Genomic DNA, 12228 nt, shown 5'->3' on the forward strand with positions numbered 1-12228 from the left:
CATATTTATGTTTATATTTTCAATACATCTTTGGTGGACAGCAGTAACGTACTGGAAGATATATTTCATCACAATTAAGTAGGGCAAGCGTACTGATTCAGTGTACATGAAATGTAATAAATTAAGTAATTTTTAAAGTATAATATATAACGTATATATTTTCATAAAATCGAGTTATATTTATCAGTTCACTTTATCGTTACATTCTGCGGAAATATTGCTCATTCACATTCTTTTATGGGCTGAAGAATCCTCCGTCTAGTTTGCGCGAATATCCACCATTTGTTGCAGCACTGTGGTGGCTCGCTGTGAAAAGTTAGCATAAATAAATATATAAGCATAGAAAGATGAGCTATTGTAGGTGTGGGTAAAAAAACGACAGTCAATGCCAATGTTATAATGCCATCCTTTAAAATGCCACTGCTAAAACGTTTTTCAGAGAAATTTGCCAAATCTACGGTAACTCTAATTCAACGGAAATACCATTCTTCATGACTGACAAAACTCCAGGTTTTATATTAGTCCCAACAGTGGCATTATAAAGAATTATTTACTGTACATGCATCCCCTCATCTTCGTATTAAACTCAGTGATTTTTTATGGTCCCATGCATGGAGACTGTTATGTATCTAGGCTATGTTCGAACTTCTGTCCTGTTCGAGTATTATTAAGGAATTTAGCATGGCCAAATGTTCGAAATTAATCTATCTAGAATCAAAGATTTCTTCTGGTTATGTACACTAGAAGTAGAAGATCGTTGAAAGCATGATAGGAAAATCAATTTAAAAAGGCAGTAGAAGGTATAGGGCATAGAGGGGGATAGCAAGGGAATATCAGTATAATTACAAGCGAAAATGCTGCCATGCTAAGCAGTGAATAAACCACCATCTGGCTTTCGCGAGTATCCTTTGTTCGTAATTTGTGAATGGTGGCCCTCTAGAAAAGAACGCCAACACTTCTTAATGAAATATGTAAGATGAAGATGATTGAATTACTAAAACTCTAACGATGGGTGAAAAAAGTGAACTTACGAATAGCATTGTGAATGTTATCGATGCTCTCTTTCTTCGGTGATATATAAACTCTTTCAGGACTCTCAGCCTGTGAAGGAGCTTCTACTTGTACGCCTATTCTGTTCTTGAGAATTCGTCTTGAAAAGAAATACGGCATAGATTTGAGTAAATACTTGCCACATAAATGAACGGTGTGATAATGTTTCTCGCTTACCCGTGTTGTAATCCTAGCGTCTCCGGTTGAAGTAGCGTTTCATTTGATGCTTTTAGAAATTCACGATGATGATCATACTGAGCTTTCAATACAAAGTCTAGACTGTCATTTGGAGCCTGAGGGTCGTAATAACAGACTTCTCTTCTCGCGCTGGAAAGAGTACAGCGACTATTCAGTCTATACCATGGATCCTGTTTCTGAGCTATATGCACCGGCGTTGAATAAGCCTCATGCTGAAAGAACATTTTCAAATGACAATCAGTAGATAAATACAATAGCCCAAATAACATTCACGTCAAGTTTCTTTCATGTAGTAGGCCTTTTCAATTGTTTGTTTCTTAAAAATGTAGTGTTGAAAATTTCCAATTGCCAAATGTTCAATGTTCAAGACTTACCTTCTGAGATATCATTCCTGTAAAGTCACTATCATTTTGAAGCTGAGGAAAAGGATATGGATCTCTCGTCGACACGTCCATGTTTCTGAATTGTTTCGAACGAAAGTGATGACAATCAAATCTCTCCAAGATTGAAGTGTTGTTGTGTCAAACAAACACTTCCGGGTTTAGTAACATTGTTTAGGATATCCATGGAAACGATGCACCCTTGGTGTTCGAACTTCAGACCTGGTGATATTCACGGAGCCATCCCTTGTATGGCAGTTCAAGTTCAGGGTAGTAGTGACTAGATCGTAAGCTGTGGAACCATTTAAATATTCAATGAAATAAATTATGTTTCAAATAGATTTTGTAAATAGTAAGTGACTACTGTATGAATTTCGGCAGTTATGTTGCTCTAATATGTGAATCATTATTATTGTTGTAAGTGAACCGAATGACCTGTAGTTCTTTAACGTAGTTGTTTAAGACATATTTAAACCAGTAATGATTTTTAACCAAGATCAATTTCAATTCAAAGATATTCCGACTATTATATTATATTTATTCAGAAAGATTGTGATAATTGAGTTTTTTTACAGAGTTCTATCGGCGTAAATGACAACAAAATGAATGTTGATGAAGATCTCAACTTGGATGACTTCACAGATGTCGTCACGTTATTCAAGTGCAAATTCTGTCAATATACCGATAGCTCGAAGAGAGGTATAGCAACGCATATAAAGAGCACTCATCTAGTTGATAGAGCTGCGGTTCAAACTGGAAAATCAGAGGTGGCTGTTACCGGTATACAGGTAGATGTCGACCAGTCAACTGAAAATAGTAGGGAACATTCATCTAGTATCAATGGTGAAAAGGTTTCTTCTGACCTCGTAATTCAAACCGCCGCTCAAGATGTACAGCCAGATGTGAATAATGATCCTGCCAGTGCTGTTTGTGTTGTAAATAGTGATCCCGATCTTATTGAGTTGAATAATTCCACCAGTGCGGTTAATACTTCATGGGATACAGTCGAACAGGCAGCAGTAGCGGCTTTAGAAGGATATCTGAATGCTACTCATTCAAACACTACAGATAATGGTCTGATCTCTCCCGATGATAAAGGCTCGAGCGTCAACTCGAATGTTAGCGATCTCGAGCGACGGCGAATTCAAAATACGAGTGAATCAATTTCTTCAGAGCATGCAGTCGTTACCGAAGAACTGACTTTTCAGAATTTAGAAGTAAGTCATCCTCAACATATCGTAATAAGTGATAGTCTCGCCGATCCGACGAATAATCAGGTTACGAATACTGATAGTAGTTTAGACGGTAGTGCTGCTGCTACGAAAGAACTTTATTTGTGTGGTCAGTGTAATGATGTATTCTCGTCTATAGACGAATGTAAACAGCACATGATTGACGATCATGAGCTCGTATTAAGCGATGATGTTTGTCTAACTCCGAAAGTAAACGCCACTGGTAAAATGATGGTTGACGCTTCCATTCAGACGCAAACGAAAAAAGCGGGGCGTAAACGCAAAACGGCGGCGGTCGAATGTGCTGAAACGGAAGAGACTCAGTTCCTCGATAGCGATAACGAGTTTAATGACGACAAGATGGCCAACGACGAACCACCGGAGGGCAGCGTCGCTCGTAAGAAACGTAAAATCAAAACTCCGCACGCGCTGAAAGCAGATTATCAATTCAGTCGAAGCATGTTACGAATCGCGAGACGAACGAATACCGAACGATTTCGAAAAAATCGCGAAGTTTTATCAAAATATACAATTGCGTGTAACATCGGCAAATGCAGCGCTAAATTTTTCCTCGACGAAAGCCTGAAAATGCACAGAGCTTGTCACATCGAGGCGTCCAATGATTTTCGGTGCCATGTTTGCGATGACGAGACGTTTAAAACGTGGAAAACCTGTCAAATTCATCTGTATCGAAAACACAACATCGACACCGATCTGTTTACATGTACCGAGTGCGAATATAAGTGTAATACATTGTCGAAACTACTAACGCATATAGAAATACATGGAGACGCTCGAAATTATCAGTGCCACGTTTGCGGTTATCAGTTTAAACAATTAGCCGGATTACGAGTGCATCATTCCAAAGAGCATTCACTGAATGATGTCGATGTCGCTGACATTCCGGTAGTCTCCACCGATGCAAAATCACCCGCGGCGAAACAGTGCTCTATTTGTCAACGAACTTTCGTCAACCGTCAATGTTTGAGTAAACACATGCAAGAGGTGCATAAAACGAACAAACTGTTTTCGTGTGAATTATGTGATTATACGTGTAGCCGCAAACCGATGCTTAGACTCCACATGCGTACACATACCGGTGAAAAACCACACAAGTTAGTATCTAAAATTTAACAATGTAATATTCTTTCTTTATTGAAGGTAGTAATGAATTGTATTGTTTTGTCTTATAGGTGTGATCAGTGTACATTCGCATCGGCTGATCATAACTCATTACGTCGACATAAAATGCGTCACTCGGGAAAGCGTCCTTATGTTTGTCCGCACTGTCCGTATAGCTGCATACAGAGCGTATCGTTCAAAGGTCACATGTTAAGCAAACATCCCGGGCGCGAGGGTCTGTACGCTTGTCACCTGTGCAGTTTTCAGTCCGTGAAGAAAGAATCTCTCGATAATCATTTGAATGATCACAGCAACGGAATCGTTAAACAAGTTTCTCGGAAGACAACTCAGAAACGACAAGAAGAGAAACAGCAATCTATAATACATTTTCAGCAGGTTAGTTTTCATCTGTCGAGCGAAATGTTCTCAAGATTCACGTACCGTATATTGTAAAACTGATCGTTTTTTATTTCCAGGGTCAGAACCCACCTTCGATCCCGGGATTATCAGATGCAGATGCAGCTCAACTGATTTATTCTGCTTTAAATGTCATACAGGAAAAGGCAGCTCAAGGTGATGACACTGCGCAAAGTTTTACGTTACAAATTCCCTGTTCTGGAGGGGGCAACAGTCAGGAACAAACTGTTTATTTTGCTGTACATCCTACAGATGGGACAGATATAGCGACTGAGGACAATAATACTCGGATAATAAATGAGAACAATGCTGCAGAAACGGCTTCAAACAAGAATAACGATTCGAGTGCCACGGCACTTCAACAATCTGAAAACATTTATGTGCAAAATGTTGAATCGTTATCTGAAGTGATAGCAGAAAGTGGTAAAAATGGAACTGTTCTAATAAAGGTAGAAGGGACGGGAAATAATCGGCAGCAGTTTCATATGATTGAATTACAAGAAGGGTCATCTGCCTAGTCATCCATAATTCATTCCTGAAATTATTGTATAGGATCACAGTTGTTTGTGAAAAAATAAATGTATTGATTGAATTAAAAGCTTGTTCCAATTTTTTCATCGTTTGCAATAAAGTTGTTGACCATCAAATATTAGATTGTTTTTCCTCATTACTATACATAAAGGATCAAAGGTACTTCATTCCTCATCAGCATCCTTTTCTTCCTCCTGAAGTTCTCAATCACCGCAGAACCTAGTTCCTTTGAATTTCAGGCTTCATCAGAATGAAAATCAACAATTTGAGAGGAAGAATTACATAAAAACAACTGATATTTCTATTTTTCGAAAGACTAACTAAATCCGTGCAAAAATTGATGACTAAGACAATCAATCTTCACGATAAAGTTTACTCTTATCGATTTTTTCCATTTGTTTGTGCCTTCGTTTATCTCTGCATTCCACGTACAATCGACCTTTCCTTCGCACAAAGTAACACGAGTCGCATCTTTTTCGTAGAATTGTTTTTACTTTATACGACGCCACTTGGGATAAGTTTGAGTTCAATGGCTGTAAGAAACGTGCTGGTTGTGGAGTTTCTGTGTTTCGTGGAGCCACAGCAACCTGGGGAAGAAAGCTGGAACACGATGGAGTAAAAAGTCTTCGAATATTTGTGGTCCATGTACCACTCACATTTCTCTGAGCAAGCTGAATAAACCCACGCAATAGCATCTCCTCCTCAGTTTGGATTTTCTGCAATGTCAATGAAACCTAAAAGAAAAAAATACAGTTTTCAATGTATCGTTGACTAAGTCTGTTCAATATACTCAAATTTGAATTTGTTAGTTACGACAATTTTGGGCCGACGTTAGTAGGCTGTTTAAATTAGTATAATTCACTGAATCGTTCAAAAATTTCATCAAAGTTGAGTTTATCATTATTTTCTTTCATATAAAAGTCATTTCGATAAAGCTTAAATACCTAGAAATGAGAATTATCGATGATATCAAATGTTTTTAATTCCTTTTCCCATATATTCGTTTTCAGCTAGTGCCACCTGGCGGTGCTTATTTTACTTCCGGGTTTTAGACCAATCAGAGGTGACGATACAATCAAAACCTGAAAGGAATGATTTGATTGGTTAAACTCTAGGCGGTCTAACTCGAATGAAGAAATCTGAAAAACTTGAAACGGAGGAAGTCTTCATCTAAATTGTGGGTATTCAGCCCGAAAATAAGACGAATATCTGTATTTTATTGAACTGAAGGAGAGTAGAGTAGGCATAGTTATTAATTCAAGATGACTGCAGCTACCGTCAACACAGATTGGGAATTCCACGCTCCGCAATTTTTCGATTTTGCCAACCCGGAAGAATACGAAAATGACGAGGCCGATGCTTGGTTTGGTACGTTGATATACATTTACAATCATAGGTCCTTACTCTTCCATGGAAGACACACTGGTGGTACTAACCTTGGTTTGGTATATCTAGTTTTTAAGTTACCTTTGCCAGTTGTTTAATAATTGTTACCCATTTCTGCTGTAAAAAATCATTATTAGGCCCTACATTCTGCACACTTTTTATACACTGCGCAGTTCAACCAAGCATATTTCTTCATTCATTACGTAAAGAAATATATAGGTCTGAATTATCTGTAATCTATAGTAATAATAATACGTCACAGTATCAGATATCGGCATTACGACGGGTAGGGGGTCTGCATTATATGATTTCATCCTGCATTTTTTTCAAAATAATGTTCTGTGTTTCTTCTTTCAGATGTACAAGAAACTACTGGTAACATCGATGATGAGTCTGGCTTTTGCGATGAAAGTCATCGAGAAGGACAAGGTAAACTGATAAAAACTGAACCTATGCAGAGGGGAGTGACTATAATTTAGGCTACATGGCGCGAGACCGATTATCTATTATATTTCTAGAAAATCAATCGAAGAGGGGAGAAAAACGTCAAAGAACAACTGAATCAGTGTCGTCTATTCCTGAAGAGAGGTATTTCACAGTTTTTGACAATTAACCATTTGACTTACAGATTTTTTTTGTTGCACACCAAGATAATTTGCTACAAGCAACATTTATGACATTAAATGTGATGCACGGACATAAACATCTTCACCCGTCAAGGGATTCGAACCCACTCTGCTAAAGCCGTTCCCCGAACCCCTTGACCTCACGAGTCGTTGGAGTCGTTACTAGCCGACCAGAATCAGGTCGGGCCAATCACAGCGCTTGTTACAAACGACATTAGGCATCTATGGAATTTCCTGGTAAATGGACCAATCAGCGAATGCAGAAGTATTGTCGCGTGTTGATATATGACGTCATGCGCAAAAGCGCCAGTAATGAAATTGCGCGTCGTGAGGCCAGGGGGCTGGTGGAAGCGAGTTCGGGAGCGATATATATATATATATATATATATATATATATATATATATATATATATATATATATATATATATATATCGCCTAGAGTTAAACCAATCAAATCATTCCATAACAGATATTTATCTGTTAATGCTTATACAGGGTTCGTAGCGGGTCTTGTAATCCTTGAATATCCTTGAATTTTGGTTGATCTTGAGGCTATCTATGAACCCTGTGATAATTTGAGTTTTTTACTGTAAGACTATTTGACTTTTGATTGATTTGCGATAGAAATAAGACCTAGGCCCAAGAATTATTGTTTAAACATATTTGTCATTTGTATCCCATGCCTTTTGTCATTAAAGCCCGAGTGCTAAACGGAGGCGAGGCACTCCGCATACACGCAGCACCTCTGTGAAGAAGGCCGTCAGGCGGGCAGTTCCATCGACAGGAAAACGTGCTACTCCAGTGGTACGAAGACCTCTGCGACCGAACAATCTGCCGACTGGTAAACCACCGATGACAATTAATAAATCAGCTGCTTCTCGCGTTAAAGTTCCAACCATTCCGGTTACACCAGCGTTTATGAGGTAGGGTCTAATATTATTGTTATTGTTCTAAAGGATCTGTGAGAGGCTCATAAGAGTCTGTGGTTATCCTCTGAGTAGATGAGTTCATATAAACATTGACTAATTTGATACTCTTCGTTTAGACAAATTGATGAAGCAAATTATTGATTTTGATGAATTGAGTCTTACAATTATGCGTCCCGTTTGATATGTTTCAACAGGCGGAAACAAATGAAGACGACAACTGCAAAAACTACGGAACAGATTGAAATGGCGAAGATCGAAGAAAGTCGTCGTCAGGCTGAACAACAAAGAATTCTTGCGAAAAAATCATACGAACAATTGAACACGGCTAAAGGTCATATGCCTGCGTATTCGGCTAAACCGTTAACAAAACCTGATGAGTTTAACTTTCACACCGACACGCGTGTAAAAAGCCACGCGATGGAAACACGAAATGACATCAAGTCACAAGACTTCACGAGTATGCTTCGAAAACCAGACGTAGCAACAGTAAGTATTTGACTACTGTTAATAGTTATGTTATTGATACAGGAACTAAAGTGAACTGTGTTTATAGTTCTCATGTCATTATCATTATAAACGTGTTTATTTTTGTTATGAATTTCAACTATTGAATAGATACAATAAACAGTTAAATCTTTTAGAAATAGAAAAAAACTTGTACCAAGTATTTGTGCATTAATTATTTATTAATGCAATTAATATAATTCAGAGCGAGAGAACTTTTATAAACTCTTTAAATTGATAGTCACCAAACGAGCTGGATACCAATAGACGTCTGCCAGGCCTCCATCCATCTGATATTGAAGATGATGATGAGTTAGTCGAAACCGGCATCACGATGATTTCCAGATCTCTCCACGACTGAGATATCTCTGTTAAACCACTTACGGATAATACAAAATCTGTTAAATTATGGTTCCACTGTATAAAAGATTTATATTGCATTATTTGAACTTCAAAACAATCTCCATTTTTAGACATATCAAACGAAGGGTCCTACGGTGCCTAAGCCATTCTCTCTGCATGACAACAGACCTGCAGAACAGGGATACAAATTTGTGTCCGATGCTCAAAAATTGATAGCGTTTCAAAAGAATACTCCAGATAGATTCCATACGCGAGCTAGAAATAAAGGTAATTATAATTTCACTTTCTAATATATGCGTCGAGCCATTTTCTTATATTCCTTGAGATGCATTTTCTCTCCTGTGTTAACAGCGGCGACACCTCGTAGACACAGTCCTCGTTTGAATAAACTCACCGTAGCACGAACACCGAATTTAGAGACAAGATGTCGAAAAAGAAATATTCACATAGTTAGTCAAGCCGAGATGGAAGAAAAGGAAGTCGATGATATTAAACGGTAAGTACCGCTCGCTATAGTGATATGCTAGTACGTTATTCCATTTGTGATAAAATTTTGAATTACTTGATTTGCTTCGAATGAATTAGGTTTAAATTCCGTGCGAAACCTGTCAATAAGAAGGTATTAGATCAACCAGAAACATTGCCGGAAGTGACGGTGAAAGAGCCGACTGTACCACAACCTTTTAATCTTCACGCCGAACGTAGTCATGAACAAAAGTCTGTTGATGAGGAAAGATACGAATTTCATGCTCAGCCCGTTCCAAAAAATATCCTAGGAGGAGTCGTAGTAAGTAATGGATTTAGTTCTGCTAATTCCTTCAATCAAAATGTAATGGATTTACTGGTATAGGCTCTGTTTGAATATGTTTTTAGGGTGTCAAACCGGCTAAAGAAATCCAATGTACAGTTCCTGAATCGCCAGCATTCGCTCTGAAAAACAGGGTGCGATCCATAATGGATAAAACTAAAGTTCAGGTCGGTAAATTGCTTATAGTGTCCATCAAAATTGCTGTTAAATCCATGAGTTTATCTGTACCAAAAAATGATAAATTTGTTTACTTTCACTATAGGAGGAGCCTGACCAGATAACCGTTAAAGCTAACCCTGTTCCCCACTACGGTTTAGCATTCCAACCAAAATTGAATCATCGAAAAACTGTTCCGCAACCGTTTAGTTTTGAAGTTCGAGATAAAGATAAAATCCACGCGAAAGAAGAAAAAATAAAACATGTTCTCGAAGAGGAGAAAAAGGTAAACATTTGATGAATTTATGTTGAAATCAAAAGTTACGGTAGATAATTGACTATTGATTTGTTTTGATTTCAAGATGCATGTATTCCACGCAAACCCTCTGCCTAGTTCATCACCAGATGATTTACCTGAGAAGAAAGTTAAGCCTAACACAAATCCAAAACCTTTCAATCTGGAAAGCGAAGTACGCGGCGCTTATAAAACTGGGGAGTGGACAAGAAAGGTTTGTATACAAAAGAATCATGAATCAGCTCAAACTTCAAATGATGTAAGTTATTCATCATATCTATATATGTCTTAATTTTTGATATAGATGGAAGATGAAATAAAACATCAGCGTCATCAAGCATCCAGTTTTAAAGCTAGACCCAACCGCGTCACTTGTATGAAACCTTTCGAACCAAAGAAAAGTGAGAGATCAGCTTTGGGTGAGTAGTTAATTCGAGGTCTGACGATCAATTGGTGGTCATGCGATATAACATTCTTCCTGTTAGATAACCAACCATTTGGCAGTAGGTTATGGATGCCTAAATAAACGTTTAAGCTAATGGCACAATCCAAAATCACTAACTGATCTAATTGATTTTAACATTGAAGTCTTATAATGTGTTTGTGTTACACGTGGTCTTCAACTTCAGTTAATCTGTCCCCTTTAAATTTCTATGTCTGTTTTGTATTTTCACTCTGTCATTCTGTCGAGCAAACATGGTCCCATTGTCCAAATTTCCATGTAAAACCTTATGTGTTATCATCCCCATCTCCTGTCAGGAACATACATTTGTAGTGAAAATAAATGCTGTTTAGATAGAACAGTATAACAGTATAACAGTAGAACAGTATAAGAATTAAAACTGGCTATTATATGGGATCTGCACGTAATGCGTAGTTCAATTCACAACACAGTTCATAGAACTACGGATTATCTATTATCCACCTACACCATTTTAATGTACCAAAAAGCTGGGTCCCGACTGATACGGATTAACCGAGGTTGACTATATTCTTTAATGCCACTTCGTGTTTAAGGTGAATGTGTTTCATATTTATATTTATGGATTTAACGTAACAACTTTCCGTCATTCTCAGGGAAGGATGAATCTATTTCAGAGGTGTGCGAGATTGAATTGAACACGGATCGTCGCGCGGCAGAACGCAGAGATTTCGAACGTCGCAAACGAGAGAAAAAGCAGGAACTCGACGCCGTACTGGACGAGGTGCGTAAACGCAAGGACACCGAAGAACAAGAAGAAATCGCGAGACTTCGCGCCGAAGCTGTTCATAAGTCGAAACCGATTCGACATTATAAACCAGTCGTTATTCATGGTAGTGAGAAGACATTAACTACACCTATGTCGCCTAGATTCTCCGAACGTTTAGCTTTCAATAAGAAACAGTGATGCGCAGTGTAGCTATTAATTTTCACAGTAGCGGGGTAGATAATTCATTGTTATGGAAATAATTTAGGTCTTTGCGTGAAAAACTGTGTGTGATATATCGAAGACATTGTGTAGAATGTATTTGAATCTATTTCTAACTTACGTATTACTGTTGATTTCGTTTTAAGGGGTATATTCCATTTCGAATCTCTATTTATCTCTAATCAGCTCCTGAAGGGCGCGTAGGATATCGCTTGAATTTACTGTGACTAGTTTTATCGGGGACTTCTGTCATGAAAAATTTACCAGACATTGAGCATAACAAGTCTTACATTATTTCTCTTGGGATTAAGATTTTTCATGGTTAAAAACCACGTTGCCAATATTGCTTCCTAATTGTATCTTGTGAGCAGTTCTTTTATTATTTGTTGCAATTGTATGATATATCGTATGTTTTATCATTAATAAATTGAGTATGTGTAAATATGTAAATTGTCGTTTTAATTTTGATTTACTGAATCTCGGATCTGTTGAAGTTAGTAAGCATTTTATAAGGAGTCAATTAGCGAGTTGAGTGCGAACAGTGAGGAACAGTCGCATGTTTGCAGCAGAAGACGAAGTACTACTTTCTTTTGCTGCCACCATATTTGCTTTCGAAATACACAGGTGTAATTGAAAAATTCATCCAGCATTCGAGATTTTCCAGATAATAGGGCAAGCATGGCATCTTCAGTATTCTCTCTCGTCGTATAAGGCTAATGATATATCAGATTATGAAGACTAATATAAATGAATCTTTTTCAACTATTTTGCTGGGATCTGATGCATTTTATTTGGAAAAATTTAACAGTCCACTGTGTTTA

At 37.8% G+C, this 12228-nt stretch overlaps 3 protein-coding genes across 5 annotated transcripts; 2 read left to right on the forward strand and 1 right to left on the reverse strand.

Annotated features, from left to right (window-relative positions):
* Nucleotides 1-89: 89 nt before the first annotated feature.
* On the reverse strand, nucleotides 90-1774 carry LOC141914456 (cilia- and flagella-associated protein 276-like). 3 transcript variants are annotated; one of them, XM_074805667.1, is made up of 5 exons: nucleotides 1623-1774; nucleotides 1228-1460; nucleotides 1032-1150; nucleotides 847-936; nucleotides 90-306 (listed from the first exon to the last, which is right to left on the reverse strand). In XM_074805667.1, the coding sequence occupies exons 1-4, from the start codon at nucleotides 1701-1703 to the stop codon at nucleotides 866-868; spliced, it is 504 nt and encodes a 167-aa protein (XP_074661768.1). In that variant the 5' UTR covers nucleotides 1704-1774; the 3' UTR covers nucleotides 90-306; nucleotides 847-865. The 3 variants fall into 3 exon arrangements, with proteins under 3 accessions (XP_074661768.1, XP_074661767.1, XP_074661766.1); XM_074805666.1 differs by lacking the exon at nucleotides 847-936; XM_074805665.1 differs by having other exon boundaries at nucleotides 90-936.
* Nucleotides 1775-2230: 456 nt separating this feature from the next.
* Nucleotides 2231-4945, forward strand: LOC141914442 (uncharacterized). The gene is made up of 3 exons (XM_074805631.1): nucleotides 2231-3975; nucleotides 4054-4378; nucleotides 4459-4945. Exons 1-3 carry the CDS (start codon nucleotides 2231-2233, stop codon nucleotides 4915-4917), a joined length of 2529 nt encoding a protein of 842 aa, XP_074661732.1. The 3' UTR covers nucleotides 4918-4945.
* Nucleotides 4946-6083: 1138 nt separating this feature from the next.
* LOC141914443 (targeting protein for Xklp2 homolog) lies at nucleotides 6084-11790 on the forward strand. Its single transcript, XM_074805632.1, has 13 exons — nucleotides 6084-6298; nucleotides 6674-6745; nucleotides 6835-6904; nucleotides 7642-7866; nucleotides 8067-8358; nucleotides 8850-9006; nucleotides 9091-9235; nucleotides 9325-9526; nucleotides 9613-9714; nucleotides 9810-9989; nucleotides 10066-10212; nucleotides 10303-10417; nucleotides 11076-11790. The coding sequence occupies exons 1-13, from the start codon at nucleotides 6193-6195 to the stop codon at nucleotides 11384-11386; spliced, it is 2124 nt and encodes a 707-aa protein (XP_074661733.1). The 5' UTR covers nucleotides 6084-6192; the 3' UTR covers nucleotides 11387-11790.
* The last annotated feature ends 438 nt before the right edge of the window (nucleotides 11791-12228 follow it).

Source organism: Tubulanus polymorphus, unplaced genomic scaffold (assembly GCF_964204645.1).
Source record: "Tubulanus polymorphus unplaced genomic scaffold, tnTubPoly1.2 scaffold_21, whole genome shotgun sequence".
In the NCBI taxonomy this organism is placed as follows: Eukaryota; Metazoa; Nemertea; class Palaeonemertea; order Tubulaniformes; family Tubulanidae; genus Tubulanus; species Tubulanus polymorphus.

Bases quoted from the DNA above. Each gene is read 5' to 3' on its own strand.
- LOC141914456 (XM_074805666.1), bottom strand. From the start codon at position 1,703: ATGGACGTGTCGACGAGAGATCCATATCCTTTTCCTCAGCTTCAAAAT. The intron at 1,151-1,227 runs GTAAGCGAGAAA...TTTCTTTTCAAG, and splicing joins ACGCTAGGATTACAACACGG to ACGAATTCTCAAGAACAGAA. The intron at 307-1,031 runs GTAAGTTCACTT...AACTTTTCACAG, and splicing joins TAACATTCACAATGCTATTC to CGAGCCACCACAGTGCTGCA.
- LOC141914442 (XM_074805631.1), top strand. From the start codon at position 2,231: ATGAATGTTGATGAAGATCTCAACTTGGATGACTTCACAGATGTCGTC. The intron at 3,976-4,053 runs GTTAGTATCTAA...TTTGTCTTATAG, and splicing joins ACCGGTGAAAAACCACACAA to GTGTGATCAGTGTACATTCG. The intron at 4,379-4,458 runs GTTAGTTTTCAT...TTTTATTTCCAG, and splicing joins CTATAATACATTTTCAGCAG to GGTCAGAACCCACCTTCGAT.
- LOC141914443 (XM_074805632.1), top strand. From the start codon at position 6,193: ATGACTGCAGCTACCGTCAACACAGATTGGGAATTCCACGCTCCGCAA. The intron at 9,527-9,612 runs GTAAGTAATGGA...ATATGTTTTTAG, and splicing joins ATATCCTAGGAGGAGTCGTA to GGTGTCAAACCGGCTAAAGA. The intron at 9,990-10,065 runs GTAAACATTTGA...TTTGATTTCAAG, and splicing joins TTCTCGAAGAGGAGAAAAAG to ATGCATGTATTCCACGCAAA.